The following is a 17,027-nucleotide window of genomic DNA, read 5'->3' as shown; positions in this document are numbered from 1 at the left end:
CAGTATCTCCAGTTTGCCATATTTTGTCCAATAAGAAAATTCACCAGGGAGATTGACAAGCCCCGGTGCAGAGACTTTTCCTGGGTGAGGGAGAGATGTCAAAGAAATAAACAACTATCAGTGGAAGAATGAGGAAATCCCAATGAAAGAACAGTGGCAAGAAAAACTGATGAGTTATGCAGAACTGGCTAAATTGACATACAAACTGTGGGACAAGGACAACTGTGACTTTCAGGAAGAATGGGAGCTTTTTACAAATTACCTAAAAAGACAACAAAATGAACTGGACTCCTTGGCAGGGTTTGAATAAACATACACAAATTTATTGGTTAATAACATGATAGATAGATAATATAAGGATATGTCTAATTTTATAACATGCAAAGAATAATGTGTGCTAAGAAATCAGAGAGAGGAGCTGATGGAAGTATCGGGGGGAGGGTTTGAAGGGGGGTAAGGGAAAAATAATAATGAATATGATATGTTTAGATAGTTTGTATGTTGAAATTGTTAATAAAAATATTTTAAAAAGAAAAAAGAAATAAACAACTATCTGACATTTAGAAGACATCTGAAGGCAGCCCTGTTTAGGAAAGTTTTTAATGACTGATGTTTTAATGTATTTTTAATCTCCTGTTGGAAGCCGCCCAGGGTGGCTGGGGAAACCCAGCCAGATGGGTGGGGTCTAAGTAATAAATTATTATTATTATTATTATTATTATTATTATTATTATTATTATTATTATTATACATTTGAAATGAGACCTATTGTTTATTTTATGAATCACTTCCCATGAGCCACCCCAAACCTATATTCAAACGTGTTGTGAAGTGAGATGTGGAAGAACAGGAAGAAGGAAGCAAATGTGTTTCTACTTTCCTTCACAACACTCTAGTTTTCAAAGATTCGCTCCGTCTTGGCAGTTTTCTTTGTGTAGATCACCCACAGCCAGTGTGACTGCAGCAGTAGAGAAGCATTGCTGAGCTAATGCTCAGTTCCCCTTCTCCAAATGAAGAGCCTTTCCCCCCCCCCCCCCACACACACAATGTGCTGCTGCCTGAACATTTCATTGCATAGTTTAGCTGTGAAATGAAATGTCAATCATACTTCATGAAATCTCAATTGATCTATGGAATGTTTCATATTTCATTTTCAAGCCGCTACAGCATGTTGAACAATTGTGTCCTCAATATTTATTTTTATTATACATTTTGATATCCCCATTTAAGGTTATTGGAAGAGGACCTTAAAATCAAACATAAAAGGGAAATTGACGTCTTGGAACAAGAACACCGCAAGGAGATTCAAAGCATGATGTCTGATTTCAGTAGTTCACAAGGCCTACTTCACGCGAAGATTGTCTCCTTGGAAAACCAGTATGTGGCTCTACGTGCCTAAGTGTGCAATATGTGTTAGACTAGTGAAGATGTTAATGTATAGTGATTTTTGATAATATATGACTTTGTGTTTGCGTTCTGCGATCTTCCTCATGTGCTTTTCATCCTGTAATTGACACAGACTTAAAGAATTAGAAGAGAGGGAGCGAAAGAGGGAGCCGAGGCTGGAAGACCTACATCTTATAGGCTGCCTGCGGGATAAATTACAGGAAAAAGAAGAGATGATCAAGGAATTAATGGTGAGATTTTATCCAGAAAATACTCACAGTACATGCTATAAAGCAGCTATTTTTGGATATGTTTTTTCCCCTTCCTTTCCATAACAACTTTACATTTCTTTGAATGCCCTGCTTGCAAACAACACAACAATCTTAATTTTTTAGTTATTAGGGGAAGTGAGAGGGAGGATTCCCTCAGCTTCAGGATCTGTCCTTCCAGTGAGCACTCAGGGCTGATTTCCTTAAGAATGGAGAGGTTTGATCTTCTTGCAGTCCATGGGACTCTCAAGAGTCTCCTCCAGCACCATAATTCAAAAGCATCCATTCTTCGGCAATCAGCCTTCTTTATGGTCCAGCTCTCACTTCCATACATCACTACTGGGAAAACCATAGATTTAACTATGCGGACCTTTGTTGGCAAGGTGATGTCTCTGCTTTTTAAGATGTTGTCTAGGTTTGTCATTGTTTTTCTCCCAAGAAGCAGGGGTCTTTTAATTTCGTGGCTGCTGTCACCATCTGCAGTGATCATGGAGCCCAAGAAAGTAAAATCTCTCACTGCCTCCGTTTCTTCCACTTCTATTTGCCAGGAGGTGCCCAAAGGAATGATGGAAAAGTGGGGGAAGGAGAGAGGGAATAGATCTCCTCTGTTAAACCCCGTGCAACAGGCCCAGCTGTGTACCTGAAGGCAATAATCTATGCTCCTCAATTTTCCATTCAACACCCAGCTCTGTATTTCTGTTACCAGTTTGCCCCACACTCATTCAGGATTTGTGTGTTCAGACCTTTAAACCTCCCCCTTAAATAAATTCACACAAGACTCAAATTTTGGTTTGGTTTTTGGCAGAATTTAGGCCACAACTTTATTGATTACAGCAAGTGAGTGGTTGCATAGGCTCTGGTTCGACTAGCTCCCTGCACCGTTGCAGGTAGCGCTGACCCAGGGTTCCAGCATAGGTCAGCTTAGGGTGAACACCTGGATAGGCGGAAAGCCGGGAACAGGCTATCTCTGCCACCCAAATGTCCTCCTGGACTCAGGCACGGGCACAACCCCCTCACAAGGGTTGACCAAACCCTTGAGCCCCTGAATTCCTTTAACGGAATACCCTTCACATAGGGATGGTGAGAGCAATTCTCCCATCCCTATCACCTGAACCAGAGCCTATTCGCAACCTTACAAGTTGTGACGATTTGCTACGCGGCAGGCGAAACCCAAATGGCACCAGCCAATCAGCCAAGTGGGGAAAATTCCTGCCATGCCCCTGTCCCAACGATAGACAACACATGACGGCATAGCAAGGTCAAGTGCACAGCCCTTAATATAGGGAGAGGTGGGCAGTTGCTCCGATGCATGCACCAAAAGAGGAAGCTCTGAGTCACGTGCATAGGTATATATAGGTCCCTTGATCCGTTTAGCCTGCATCCCATTGGCCTGATTGAACCCTGCATCAAGGGACCTACCAACCGAATGTTGTGGCTGTCCAAACGTACCCACCCACAACACAGGGTTTGGTTGCCAGGTCTCACCGCAACACGTGCCCTCTTTAAGGGAGGACACGATTAATCATTTCAGACTGTTTATTTTTTGGTTCAGACTTCATCAGGGGTTTTGATTTAAGTGCTCTAAAATAATATTAAAGCTGATGATCTATATAACCAGCACGTGTCTTTTCCTTGACAGGACGGAAGCAAACTTCAACATTCACTTTTGCCCAGTACAGAACCATGTCGCAACCGGTCATTTTCTTTTAACACAAACCCCACTACATGTTTGACTCCTATTGCAAAGGTAATACAAACAAATGTCTATTAAATGATTAAATACCTAGATAATATTAAAGGCCATGGGTGATACTTTCCCTTGAAATCAACAGACAATGAGTTTGAGCAGCATTGGATATTAATTGCAGAGAGCTGCAGCCAACTGCCTGTTTTCTGAGCACATATCTCTTTCCTTTCACAGAGTGATTAGATTGGGTGCAACCAATAGTTATGGATTCATAGCCATATTTTGCTATGGTATATGCCTAATGCCAGGCAATAAAGAATGATACACATTGTGGGTTGTTAGTGAATGAAATTTTACTCTGAGTAGAGCCACTGACATTAATGGACCTAAGTTAACTTTGCATGCAACTCATTAAGTTTATTTTACAATGTCAGGCCTCTGTCAGCTGGGAAGTCCCCAAGTCCAATCTTCCCTCAGCCATGAACTCTGTCTCCATACCGGTGAAACCAATAAATGTCAGCTGGGAAGTCTCCAAGTCCAATCTTCCCTCAGCCATGAACTCATGAGGTAGTCTTTGGCAAGCTTCCCAGCCTTAATCTCACATCTGCTGTATGTGGAATGATAAAACTGACCTACTTTCTTGGGCTGTTGTAAATATTGCTGAAGAACGTATGTGCTTGAACGTTATTACATTCTGAGCAGTGAAGGTGGGTTTGAGGAGAGGGTACAACCTATTTTAATAATATTCAATGACAAGAAAGAATAAGGTACAAGGAAACAAGGGCTGTCTCTGAAGACAGTTTAGAAATACTAGCTATTCAGCAGCCAGGTTGCTCACCAGAGCAAGGCGGTTTGGGCATATTACACCAGTCCTGGTCCAACTGCACTGTCTACCAATTAGTTTCTGAGCCCAATTCAAAGTGCTGGTTTTGACCTATAAAGCCTTTAACAGCTCAGGACCACAATACCTCAAGGACCACCGTTTTCCATATGAACCTACCTAGACGCTGATATCATCTTCTGAGGGCCTTCTTCGTGTGCCTCCTCCTCAAGAGGTCCGGAGGGTGGCAACATGAGAACAGGGCCTTTTCTGCAGTGGCTCCCCGCATGTGGAATGCTCTCCCCAGGGAAGTTTGCCTGGCGCCTTCATTATACACTTTAGGTGCAGGCAAAAACATTCTTTTTTAACCATGCCTTTGGTTGACTTGATTGACATCCTATGCCCTTTTAATAAGGGGGTTTTGGAGGGGGGTTGTTATTGGGTTGTTGTTGTTTTTATTTTGCTTGTGGTTTTATATTTTTGTTTTATTCTGCGAACTGCCCTGAGACCTCTGGGTATAGGGCGGTATATTAATTCATGCTATTAAATATTAATAATAATGACATATGCAATTCTGTTCTCCTCATAAAGCAGAAGAAGAAAATGAATGAAGCTCCCAGCCGCATTGTCAGCGTTCCGAATTTAGCTTCCTATGCAAAAAGCTTTCTGAGTGGTGACTTGAGGCCTAAGAGAAATCCACCTCAGATTACAAAATCTACAAGTTTGGATCAGAATCCTGGCTGTGTCAGAGTGTGCTATCCATCAGTACAAGCCTTGGAGACCAAGCCAGCCCCAAGGTAAGTCATCAGTCTGTACTTACGAGGGAGAAAGCTGTGATCCTATATAATGAAGCTACAATCCTGTACCATTCCTCCTGGAAGTAAAGCCCTATTGAACCCACTGGTGTTTACTTCTGAGTCACTACTGTTCATTTAACCAAAGTATTCTTAGACTTCATCAATAACAAAACATCATTCTGATCTGTTCCAACAGTAGAACCAGCTCCCTGGGGAGGTTGTGGACTCCCCTTCCTTGGAGTTATTTAAGCAGAGGTTGGGTGGCTATCTGTCACAGATGCTTTAGCTGAGATTCCTGCATCGCAGGGGGTTGGAATAGATGGCCTTTGGGTCCCTTCCAACTCTTAAGATTCTATGCTCTCTAAAATGTGTTGTGTTTGACAAGATCAAAAATGTTACTTCCTGTAAAATGAGTTCAGCAGTGCCTAGAATCTGTTGCTGAATACCAAATGGAGCTCCAGAATTTTGGGGAAGAATAGAAACGATGATGAGAGAGTAAACAGGAATAAAGTAAACAGTCACTAAATTTGTCAGCTTATGTAGGAAGACATGTTTCCCAGCAAAATAGGCTTGTTTAGCACCTGTTTAATGGCTACCATCCCCAAACCACACAAGGTTTGCTTGAGCGTTGGGAGTTTGGGTCTTTCTCCCCATAACTCCCCATAGCAACTTCCTAGAGACTCAAGCAAGCTCTGAAGTGCTAGGACTGACCTTTATGGGTGTTTTATATTATGTGACCTATATAGAGTAATGGGCACAAGCAATTATGCCATGCTCAGAGTAGACTTCCTGCAATCAGTGGAAGTCAATATAGACAAGAGTGTAACTCTTAAGTGTAACTTAAGGCCTATGCAAACAGCAGTATCTTTTAACAAATAGGAGGTAGCAAGATTACAACCTATGCAATATTTCATTTCATTGGTGGTGGCGTTTTAGATCAAGATAATTCCTGGTATAAGATTTTTCTGACAGGGATAGTGGTTTGATGTGGCAGAATTTATTTCTTAGCTCCTGCTGTACGCACAGATATATTACATATTTTGAGAATACAAAATTCAAATAAAGACGTCAGTGAGTAAGAAGTTGCTGACAGAAAACAGATTATATTAAAGCTGCTTTAGTAAAACCTCACGTCTTTCTTGCGTCATTTTCGAAGACAAGCTGAACATTCAGCATACCTTCTTCATTTCACGGGATTTGCTCTCTGGAATATTTCAACGTACAGTAGCTTGAACTTCAAGCCAAAGCGAAGCTGGTGGAGCTGGACTGCTTTGTGAAATATCTTTAGTTGCCAAACCCTTGTTCCAGTCCTTGTTTATGCATGTATTTTGATGAGTTGCCTTGCCTTTTGATTGTATGGTCCCTAAAGTGGCTTACAAGATTGCAACAATATTGTGTCGGTGTTAAAAAACAGCCCTCTTTGTCAAGAGATGTGCCCAGCATACACCTCCTTTCCGATTCTGCAGTCCCAGGGCAATTGGCAGTTAGGAATAGCATTGTTTTGGAATAGAGGGAAGAATCTTGCCCTCTGCAGCCATTTCTTCTTCCACTCATGACTGTGGCCAGGACTCAAAATGCAAACTTCTCTCTTCCAAATGATTTCCAGTTCATGGGCAATATTACACAGTAATGCCAGTTACACAGTGCCAGTTACTGCTACCTCTGATTACTTATATCTTCCAACTCATTTTTTTATTTATTTGTATTTTTCTTCTCTTCAGGCTGCAAAGTAATGAAACATCAGAACCCAAAGATGCTCAGAAACCGGACCCTCGCCATCAGGAGTGGTTTACGAAATACTTCTCTTTCTGAGAGAAACTATTTATAGAATATCCTACACGGATGTATAGTGCTTTGCAGAATAAGATAAGCAAGATAACACAAGGACCATAAACTCTGAGGTTTGTTAGTGAGAGAACCATTAAATTTGACTTGACACAGCAAGAAATTAACATGATTTTAAAAAAAAACATGGTTGAAACATTACCGTAAATAAATAAGTGCTTTTTACATGGATGACCAATCTTCATGTATATACTATTTTATTTATGTTAATTTAAGACCCCTCTTAATATTTTATTTCTAATCAGCTTCAGTTCAATAGGATTCCCAGGGCAGCTTATAAAAGAATTACAACCCGAAACACTAAAACACATTTAGGTAGCAGAGTAAACAAAGAAAGCAACATAGGACGAGAAGTTAAATTATATGTATTTGCATTTATACCAAATGCACGGTGACACTGAAAATTGTGCTTTTGGTGACAGCACACTTCAGTTTCTAGTCTGATGGGGGTTTTTTTAGCTCCATATTCGTTCCAGTCTGAAATAGCAGGGATATCCAACTCCAAAGAATGTTCTTCTGCTCTATTAGGAATTGAGGACACCAGGGTCACAATGCTGGAAACGTAATACTACCCTACTTCATACCTCAGAGACAGAAGCCTTATCCCAGCGGTGTAGCTAGCCACTCAGGGGCCTGGGAGGCGGCGGAGAGACGCAAGCCCCACACTGCCGTTTCAGGCAGTGCGGAGCCTGCGGGCGCCCAAGCCCACCGCTTCATTCCCAGGGGAGATGCGTGGCTCAGGCGCACTGCAGGCCCGGCCCTGCGGTAAGTGTTCCGTCCCCTGCTACACCTCTGCATTATCCCTTTTACAATATAGTCAACTGGCTACGGCGGTTACTTATTTAAAACAACCACCAGACTCTTGGTCTGCTCCTCATTTTATATGCTTGCTTTTTATTTTTTAAAAATGATTGTCTTGTACCCACCCTAATACCATGTAATGAACTGCTTCTGAAAACATCTTTGTGCCAAAAGCAGTTTGCCAGAAAGCTGAGAAACACAAGGACAGTGGTACCTCGTGTTACGGACGGGATTCGGCCGCAACGTGAAATGCCTGCAACTCAAAGCACTGCGTCTGCGGAGGTGCACGGCATGATTTGGCGCTTCTGTGCAGATGCGAGCGGCAAAACCCAGAAGTAACCTGTTCTGGTACTTCTGGGTTGCTGCAGGACGTAACACGAAAATACGCAACGTGAAGCGGACGCAACACGAGGTATGACTGTATCTCTATATCATAAGAATATATGAAGGGTCCAGTTGGATCAGGCCAAAGGCTTATCCACCAACAGCTTTATGGTTCTTTGGATGCTAATATTTCATGGTGGATCTGTGGCCATTAGCGACAGATTACAAAACATGTTTTTCCTCGGTTAGGAAATAGTGTTCTTCTATTGTCTTTACCTTAACATTAAATCAAGCTAACTTCAGAACATCTGCATTATTTGGATTGTCGCATTTAAATACATACAGCATAAAAGCCAAGTGTTAGTGTTCAGACTGTTCAGTTTTCAAGAAGCAAATTCAAGAACACCTTAAATTTCAGCCAGCAATGTCAATATACTATGTCAGATTGCCAAACCCATTTGGAACCAGAATCTTTGGGAAATGTCTGAAGCAAAACAGTGTACTTGAAAGAAAGCCAAACAATTTTCTGAATAAAATAAGCCGAGGGAGCTTTGTATATATAAAACAAACTTACTGTTACGTGATCAAAATTAAAAATGAACATTACCTAAAATTCATTTGGTGATGCTATCAAAATAAAACTAAGTACACTATTTTCCCCCATGTGTGGTTTATTATCATTTTGTTGATTCAAACTAGAGAAAGTAGTTTTTGATTTATAGTCAGATCCTTGGAATTAAAGAAATTGTGCCTAGCTACATACATGTCATGAGTATTTTCTGTTCTTACATTATAAAACAGGAACCTTGAACAGCAACGCTGATGCTGTTTTGAAGAGATAATTTAGAGCAACATGCTTCCAGGGGCAAAAGGAAAAGACATGGCTTGAGACACAAAAGAAAAATACGTAGGAAGCTGTGATGAAAGAAAGCAATTGAGGTTGTAAAATAAAATAATAATAATAATAATAAAGTGGCCACTTTGAGTCTCCTCCCTTAGGCAGAAGGAACATAAAAAATAAGAGTATGTGCTGTAGAGCCCTTTGTTGAATTTCTTATACCATGAAAAAGAGGCAGTAGCAGAAAGAAAAACCCCAGGACCAAAAGCAGTGACCCAAAAGGCTATTTTGAGCACATCCAAAGGCTCAGCTACCATTTTCAGCAGAGCCCCTTCCCCTTCCCCACTGACCACCAATGCAAATTTCAAAAGCAGACAAGCCCCAAACTGCATGCCTGAAGTAACCCTCTGAATTTCAGCCAATATTTTGTTCCACAGATCAGCCACTATATTTTGGGCACATGGCACACTACCTGTGAAGTTTGGGTTTTTTAAAAAATAAAAACACACTTATTCATTACTCCGACAAAACTACCCATGTGATATCTCAAAAACACCTATTTGTCGTTTCTTCAGCAGAAAGCATTTTAACAGCTCAGAGATATGCTTGCTTTGAGTCTGCTTCATATGTAATTTGTTGGGCCAGGTGATTAATCAAAGTACAAAACCTAAACCAAGCCCCCATTCTGAGCCCTGAAAGGGCAAATGGCTTTATCACCATTTTGTTATGCTTCTAAAAAATATCCATATGAAGTTGCACCGCACAGACAATAGGAAGCTCATTGCGTTGTTCACGTTTGCTTGAGTGGTGCAGGAATGTTAGCCGACGCCTGCTCTAGATACGCCAAGGATCCTTGAGGCATTTCAGCAGGCTTTTTGTGCTGGACATTGATGTCTTCCAGAACCTGCTGCCAGTGTCGCAGTTTACCCAAGTGCTTCTGAATCAGTGCTTCCTTCCTCTGCAGTTCATTTCTCAGCTCTGAAACATCCTACAGGAGATACAGGTACACAGGAAATTACAAGGAATCTCTTTTATGTAAAATCTGTTCCTATGCAACTGAAGAAATAATTCCCACAGCAAGCTATCCTTTCTGTTGTCACAAGAGGTTATATTCTTTTTAAATATTCGTACGATGCAAGTTTCAAAAGAAAAAGTAACATCTGCTTCCCTCTCTGGACAATGCATTTCTTACAGGGCTTTTGATAAGTGTCAATCTCTTCCTCTGTACGAGTTACTATTTAAGTGTGCTTTTAATGACTCTGAAACAGACTTTCAACCTTTAGACAAAGCTCTGAAAAAGGGAAGGATGACAAGACACATAAAGGACGAGTGCTTGGAGCAAGGCAGTGTTTTCCAACATCCAGTTATGTTTCCTCCCCCCAGCACATATATAATATTTTGAGTATTTAGTGTACTTTGCCCATATTCCTGCAGTTATCTTTACAACATTGAGACCATGGCAGAGGCAAAATGGGGACCATGGGCATTCTTGGTGCTCAGCTCAGCTGCTCAGCAATTACACTTAACTCTCCACACAAAATGAACATTTGTTCTTTTCTTAGTTACCATCAAGAACTATGATGAACTATATTGGAATGCATACCTTGCAACTTTAAAGCAGCGCCTGCCTGCTAAAAATTGATTAAAACATAAATTGCTTTAGTGTGGTCACAGGGTTAAAATTATGCTCCTTAGGAAGGAGGCCCAACGACAAATTTTCAACATGCTCTAACCAAGGTTTTCTGCAAATTTTGCAGTTGATTAGTTTCCCCCAGCAGTTCTAAAACTACTACACAAAGCAAATGTTCCCTAAAATGGCACTCCTAACCCCACATACCTGAGAGTAAGCCCACTGAATTCAACAGGACTTACTGCTGTGGAAACCATGGTCAGGATTGTGCTGCACTAATCTGAACACATACAGTTATGAGATTGTTTGGACAGGAAAAAAACTTTCATCTGTCTGTTACTGGCCAAGTAAACTGTATGTGGATTCAAAGGTAAAGGGACCCCTGACCATTAGGTCCAGTCGTGACCGACACTGGGGTTGTGGTGCTCATCTCGCTTTATTGGCCAAGGGAGCCAGTGTACAGCTTCTGGGTCATGTGGCCAGCATGACTAAGCCGCTTCTGGCGAACCAGAGCAGCGCACGGAAACGCTGTTTACCTTCCCGCCGGAGTGGTACCTATTTATCAACTTGCACTTTGACATGCTTTCGAACTGCCAGGTTGGCAGGAGCAGGGACTGAACAATGGGAGCTCATCCCGTTGCGGGGATAAGAACCGCCGACCTTCTGATTGGCAAGTCCTAAGCTCTGTGGTTTAACCCACAGCGCCACCCGCGTCCCTATGTGGATTTAACTCCATTGTATTTATTAAATTATTTTTATCCATTTAAGACTGAACTAAATGAATGAATCAAAGACCAAAGTATCAGTCAACATATATCTGCTTACTTTGTCATACCTCTGTGTATAGATTTAGATGTCATGTTCAAGCCTAGAGGAAAACCCAGCACGTACCTCTTTAATTACTTGCTCTGGTTTCTGGACACATAGCTGCAGCCTTTTTTGTAAGAAAAAGCATTCTGTTTGCCGTGCGACATCTAAAAATTTCTGGATACACTGGTCAACGCCTAATACACAGAGAGAGCAACAAGATTTTAAAGTTATTGCACAGGAAAATTGAACATTCATAACTTTACAAACCAGTTACCAACCAGGCTGTGATACGAGCAAAGTGAATTTTTTTGGCTAAAATTACTGCATTCTTAAAAACTTGCAAAAATGAGGTTTGTATAAAGTAGTTCATAGTTTAACAATCTTTTTTTTAAAAGGGAAAAAACAGAATGTTCAAAGTCAGGCAGTGGGCTGATAAAGAATACATAGGAACCTTGATTTTGCATGTTGTATACATAGTCTGCTAAAAATATAACCATTTGAACAAAAGAGTCATGTGAAAAAGGTAATTAAAACAAAAATTCGGATGAGAGAAAAATAATCCTTCAGTTTTTGAATAGAAATCACATGTGTGATTTTACCAAATGCATAAGAAGTTTTACCTCTATAGAATTCAAATAATGGAGTTTAAGTGCAGAGTAACACCATCTGTATCACAAAGAGGACTAAACAACATCTTGAAAACTTAAGCCAATGCATATCAGATGCATCTGCCAATCTATGTCCCTCAGAATGTCAATATGTAAGTATGAGCATCATCCCAAGGGCATTAATGAATATGCAACAGGATTCCCTGATGGAGCCCTCCTGTAAGATAATCAGTAAAATGTGCCCAAGTAAAATATGCTTCTAATTGGGAGCACCAGATGTGGTCTAGCTATCAACGGTTTGGGAAACACTGAGTGAACAACTTTCCAGCCCTACTGATTTTGCATAATCTAATTTATTTTACCTTAAGCAATTAATAATTGGTTGGATTAGTCCAGAGGACTCTCAAAAAAGTTTACAATTTAAAAACCATTTAACCAAGCAACATCATAAAAAAGCAACAAGAGAAAAGCAGCAAAATAAAATAAAATCTAAGTTAAAATGAAGATGGAGGTACAGGCTTACCAGTTCTAATTTCTTCCTGGTCTGTACCATTGACATAATCTTGACTCACGAGAGAAGCAAAGCAAGCCTAGATAAATAGAGAAATATATATAAGCAATTACTAGAAACAGAAGGACGTTCACAGTGTACATGCCGTTACGGGTATACCGCTTCCTCTTGTTTCCTATGAGCAATGCTGAACCATCAAATGCGTTTTTGCTTTCTAGGAAAAAACTCGTGGGCTTTTATTTCACATGCCAATAAATGAAACATCTTTCTCCTCGACCGACAGAGATTTATATCTGCCTTAATGACATAACTCCTCCAGTATCTTGTATATAGAAAGGAGGGAATGGTGAAGGGGGGGTGGGGCAAAAGGGGCCATGAAATGTAGTATTGTGAGATCCAACTGAATCTTCAGGGCTAATAGATACTACAGTGGTACCTCGGTTTAAGAACAGCCCTGTCTACAACTATTTGGCTTACGAACTCCGCAAACCAGAAGTAGTGTCCCAGTTTGCGAACTTTACCTTGGTCTAAGAACGGAAGCCGAATGGTGGAAGGGCACCAGCGACGGGAGGCTTCATTAGGGAAAGTGTTTAAGAACGGTTTCAGTTTAAGAACGGACTTCCAGATTAAGTTTGTAAACTGAGGTACCACTGTATAACCATATAAACACTTTTGGTTTTAACAACCAAGCAGGACTGGATACAATAAATATCTGATAGGCAAGAGCACACTTCTTGTTAAAGGCTATAGAGCAGGCATGGCCAAACTTGGCCCTCCAGCTGTTTAGGACTACAACTCAGGGATGATGGGAATTGTAGTCCCAAAACAGCTGGAGGGCCAAGTTTGGCAGTGCCTGCCCCAGAGGGAGGGCTGCTCCACTGAAGAAACAAATGCTAGAGTCTAGAAACACACTCCACTACTATGACCCTTCTGGCCACTTCCAGTCCAAAACTGGTTTGACAACTTCCCAGCGCAAAGCAGAAGATCTCAGATCAATGTCACTCTCTGTCAATAGGAATAGGGGCAAGCAGGGACTTTAAAAGTCATCCAAAAATCCAGGCTGTGTTGCAAGCAATGATGCCTTTTCTCATTTTTGACTACGCTGAAAGGCACCCCAAGGGTCATCTAGTCCAATCCCCTGCAGTGCGGAAATCTCAACAAGCGGTCCTCAATCCAATATGGAACCCAAAAAGTCCCCGCTTAGCTTTGCGAATGTGCGTGCATGGAGGATTTTGAGCTAGGAGTCCAAAGGAGCCGCAGCCTCGCCTCCAAACCTGAAAAGTTAACAGGGTGTGAGTTAACAGGGTCTTGTGGTGCCTTGCAGTGTTTCTCAAACTAGGGTCCCCAGCTGTTGTTGGACTACAACTCCCATCATCCTTAGGTGGCAGGACCAGTGGTCCAGGATGCTAGGAGTTGTAGACCAACAATAGCTGGGGGCCCAATTTTAAGAAACACTGCTTCAAGGCTAACAAACATTATTCTGTTCTGAAGTGGACCCTTGTTCCCAAAAGCATAGGCCATCACAAGTATATTGATCTTTCAAGGTGCTGCTAAGACAGCTGGTTGTTTTGGCAGCAACAGGCTGTCCCCCCAGAAAGTAGTTAACACTGCAGAGCCGCCATCAAGCGACACACAATATGAAGTGATCACGTGTTTGCTTTGGCAGAGCACTTTCCCCTTTTTCTTCTTCTTCCTAATTGTTTAAACCAATTCATGAACGAAGAACTTATACACTGACCACTAATAATGAAACATATGTTGTGGATATTTCCCCACACTTATTATGCTATTTTTGTGATATACAAATGACATGAGAAAACTTGGTCTATTTATCTGTATAGCATTATTCTTGTTTATAAAACCCAATTTAAAAATAATAATCAAAAACTAAAATGTGCAACAATAACAACGTACATCCTTAAAATGTATAATGTCAGTCGTTAATGAGGCCTGAATCGGAAAAGGCATGCAAGACCTGAGCTAGAAAGAGCGTTTTTAGGATTTGCACGGGCAAGATCCCCTTCTGGCTCTTGGGATTCGACGGGGGGGGGGGGGAATCTTCCAATGTGAGCCCAAAAGCTGCTCTGCACAGAGGACATGTCCGAGTCTACGGTTTTTGAAAGTCTATGTCCCATCACCTCCTGGCAAATAGAAGGGGAAGAAATGGAGGCAGTGAGAGATTTTACTTTCTTGGGCTCCATGATCCCTGCAGATGGTGACAGCAGTCACAAAATAAAGAGACGCCTGCTCCTTGGGAGGAAAGCAATGACAAACCTAGACAGCATCTTACAAACCAGAAACATCACCTTGCCAACAAAGGTCCGTATAGTTAAAGCTATGGTTTTCCCAGTAGTGATGTATGGAAGTGAGAGCTGGACCATAAAGAAGGCTGATTGCCAAAGAATTGATGCTTTTGAATTATGGTGCTGGAGGAGACTCTTGAGAGTCCCATGGACTGCAAGAAGATCAAACCTCTCCATTCTTAAGGAAATCAGCCCTGAGTGCTCACTGGAAGGACAGATCATGAAGCTGAGGCTCCAAGACTTTGGCCACCTCATGAGAAGAGAAGACTCCCTGGAAAAGACCCTGATGTTGGGAAAGATGGAGGGCACAAGGAGAAGGGGACGACAGTGGACGAGATGGTTGGACAATGTTCTCGAAGCTACCAGCATGAGCTTGACCAAACTGCAGGAGGCAGTGGAAGACAGGAGTGCCTGGCGTGCTCTGGTCCATGGGGTGACAAAGAGTGGGACTAAACAGCAATAACATGTCCATATTAAAAGTGTGTGTGGGGGGGGAAATTGTTGAAACAGGAACCGGAAGTAAAGACAAGCTCTGTTTACCACTGTCCTCGTCTCTATGGTTAGGCAGGCCTCCTGTTCAAAGAGCTCCCCCGTCCGAGGGAGGGACCCGGCAACGGCCCTCTCCCGCTCACTTTCGTCCGTCTCCCCCCCTCCCCTTACAATCATGGTACCTCCCGTCGCGGCCTACCTCGAAAGACGCCTCCAGCTCGTCCACGAGGGTGCTGTTGGGGTTCCGCGGGCCCGCGGGGTTCGGCGGGAGGAGGCCGGCTGGCCCCGACACACCGGGGGCCACGGGCGGAGGAGGCGGCGGCGGAGGAGGAGGGGGGACCGGGCCCTGGTTCCCGAACATTCCGCTCAGGCCGGCCGCCATGGCAACGGAGCGCAGGCCGGACTCAGCCAGTGCGCAGGCGCGAGTGGGGAACGCGGTGACGCTCGGAGCGGGTGACGTAAGTGGAGGGGGCGGGACCTTGGTACCTTTCCATTTGGACTTGGATTTGGAGGCCCCGCCCCCTCCGCTTGCTTTTTTTTCTGATTGGTGTGGTTTTTACCCATGGTTTAGCTAATCATTAAAAAGAAAATTAAACATTAATAGAATTAAATCTATGTATATTTATTTCTATTCATGCTTATATTGTTTTTTTGTTATTGCTGTGGTTATTACCCATGTTTTAGCTATGTTCTTATTTTATCCATAAGTCACTGTGTAGGGAAATGGCAGAGTATAATTATAATTTTAATTGGTCCTAAGGCAAGCATACAAGTAGCTTTCAAGTATCCATATTTTAAATCCCATCCCTATTTTTTTCAGTGTTGAATGGGTCCATTTTTAATTCCATGCATATGTTCGCTTCCTTAAAAGCGCTGAGTGTGTTTCCAGTACGGAGTTTGCTTTTGTCTCGATCCTTGCAGCTAGTTTATTTTCAGTGAAAGCCACCATCACAGTTCCAAAATCACTTTCTCAGGGAGCTGCAGCTAGTTGGCAGTTTGGAGCTTTATGCAACATTGTGCATCACTTTGCCCTTAGATTAAATAATATCTGATCTGAGCCAGGCTGCCAATTCATGTTACGATGCAGATATGGAAGTATTCGACTGTGAGCTCAATGGCAAAAGTTGTAGCTACTAGGTGTATTTTATCTTGGACTGCTGCAATACCTTACCAAGCAAGATAAAAGCAGGTGCTAATGGCAACAGATTCCAAGATTTACTTATGAGGTAGATACATGCAAACCATTTAGAGATCAGAGGAAAGAAGAATCTTTGGTTCAGAAAATAGAAGTGCCCCACTCTGCCAGTATTGAATTAGTGTATTAAAGTGCCTTATTCAAGCTCAGATCCTTGGCCCTTCTAGACAAGTACTGTTTGTTCAGACTAGCAAGCTACTCTCCAAAGTCTTAGGTAGAGAGGCATTTTTTAGCTCTGTTAACAGAGGGTTTTTTGCCGAAGTGCCAGGGATTGATTCTGGAACCACCTGCAGACAAAGCATGTGCTCTACCAGTTTCCCCTCTGTATCTTACGGAAATCTATTAAAGATGTCTTGTGAATCCTGGAATCCAATTTTACTTGGGCCTATTATTGGAAAAGGGACGCAGGTGGCGCTGTGGGTTAAACCACAGAGCTTAGGACTTGCCGATCAGAAGGTCGGCGGTTCTTATCCCTGCCACGGGATGAGCTCCCATTGTTCGGTCCCTGCTCCTGCCAACCTGGCAGTTCGAAAGCATGTCAAAGTGCAAGTAGATAAATAGGTACCACTCCGGTGGGAAGGTAAACGGCGTTTCCGTGCGCTGTTCTGGTTCGCCAGAAGCAGCTTAGTCATGCTGGCCACATGACCCGGAAGCTGTACGCCGGCTCCCTCGGCCAATAAAGCGAGATGAGCGCCGCAACCCCAGAGTCGGCCA

At 42.4% G+C, this 17,027-nt stretch overlaps 2 protein-coding genes across 4 annotated transcripts in view; one reads left to right on the top strand and one right to left on the bottom strand.

Annotated features, from left to right (window-relative positions):
* FAM184B (family with sequence similarity 184 member B) overlaps window positions 1-8,592 on the top strand; it is a 72,280-nt gene extending 63,688 nt beyond the window's left edge. The window contains exons 14-18 of one of the 3 annotated variants that reach the window (XM_083754882.1): window positions 1,231-1,377; window positions 1,520-1,637; window positions 3,295-3,402; window positions 4,754-4,959; window positions 6,681-8,592. In XM_083754882.1, coding sequence (XP_083611008.1) covers window positions 1,231-1,377; window positions 1,520-1,637; window positions 3,295-3,402; window positions 4,754-4,959; window positions 6,681-6,771 — 670 coding nt within the window. In that variant the 3' untranslated portion in view covers window positions 6,772-8,592. The remainder of the gene's footprint in view (window positions 1-1,230; window positions 1,378-1,519; window positions 1,638-3,294; window positions 3,403-4,753; window positions 4,960-6,680) is intronic. The other 2 variants (XM_083754884.1, XM_083754883.1) reach the window with 2 other exon arrangements.
* On the bottom strand, window positions 8,583-15,538 carry MED28 (mediator complex subunit 28). The gene is made up of 4 exons (XM_083755107.1): window positions 15,318-15,538; window positions 12,339-12,405; window positions 11,289-11,401; window positions 8,583-9,755 (listed from the first exon to the last, which is right to left on the bottom strand). The coding sequence occupies exons 1-4, from the start codon at window positions 15,498-15,500 to the stop codon at window positions 9,558-9,560; spliced, it is 561 nt and encodes a 186-aa protein (XP_083611233.1). The 5' UTR covers window positions 15,501-15,538; the 3' UTR covers window positions 8,583-9,557.
* Window positions 15,539-17,027: the final 1,489 nt, after the last annotated feature.

Source organism: Podarcis gaigeae (genome assembly GCF_964106915.1).
Source record: "Podarcis gaigeae genome assembly, chromosome: 9".
Classification (NCBI taxonomy): Eukaryota; Metazoa; Chordata; class Lepidosauria; order Squamata; family Lacertidae; genus Podarcis; species Podarcis gaigeae.
The sequence above is the reverse complement of the archived record's forward strand: the minus strand, read 5'-3'. Positions and strand labels throughout refer to the sequence as shown.

Bases quoted from the DNA above. Each gene is read 5' to 3' on its own strand.
- MED28 (XM_083755107.1), bottom strand. From the start codon at position 15,500: ATGGCGGCCGGCCTGAGCGGAATGTTCGGGAACCAGGGCCCGGTCCCC. The intron at 11,402-12,338 runs GTAAGCCTGTAC...TCTGTGTATTAG, and splicing joins CCAGGAAGAAATTAGAACTG to GCGTTGACCAGTGTATCCAG. The intron at 9,756-11,288 runs GTACGTGCTGGG...TATCTCCTGTAG, and splicing joins CAGAGCAAGTAATTAAAGAG to GATGTTTCAGAGCTGAGAAA.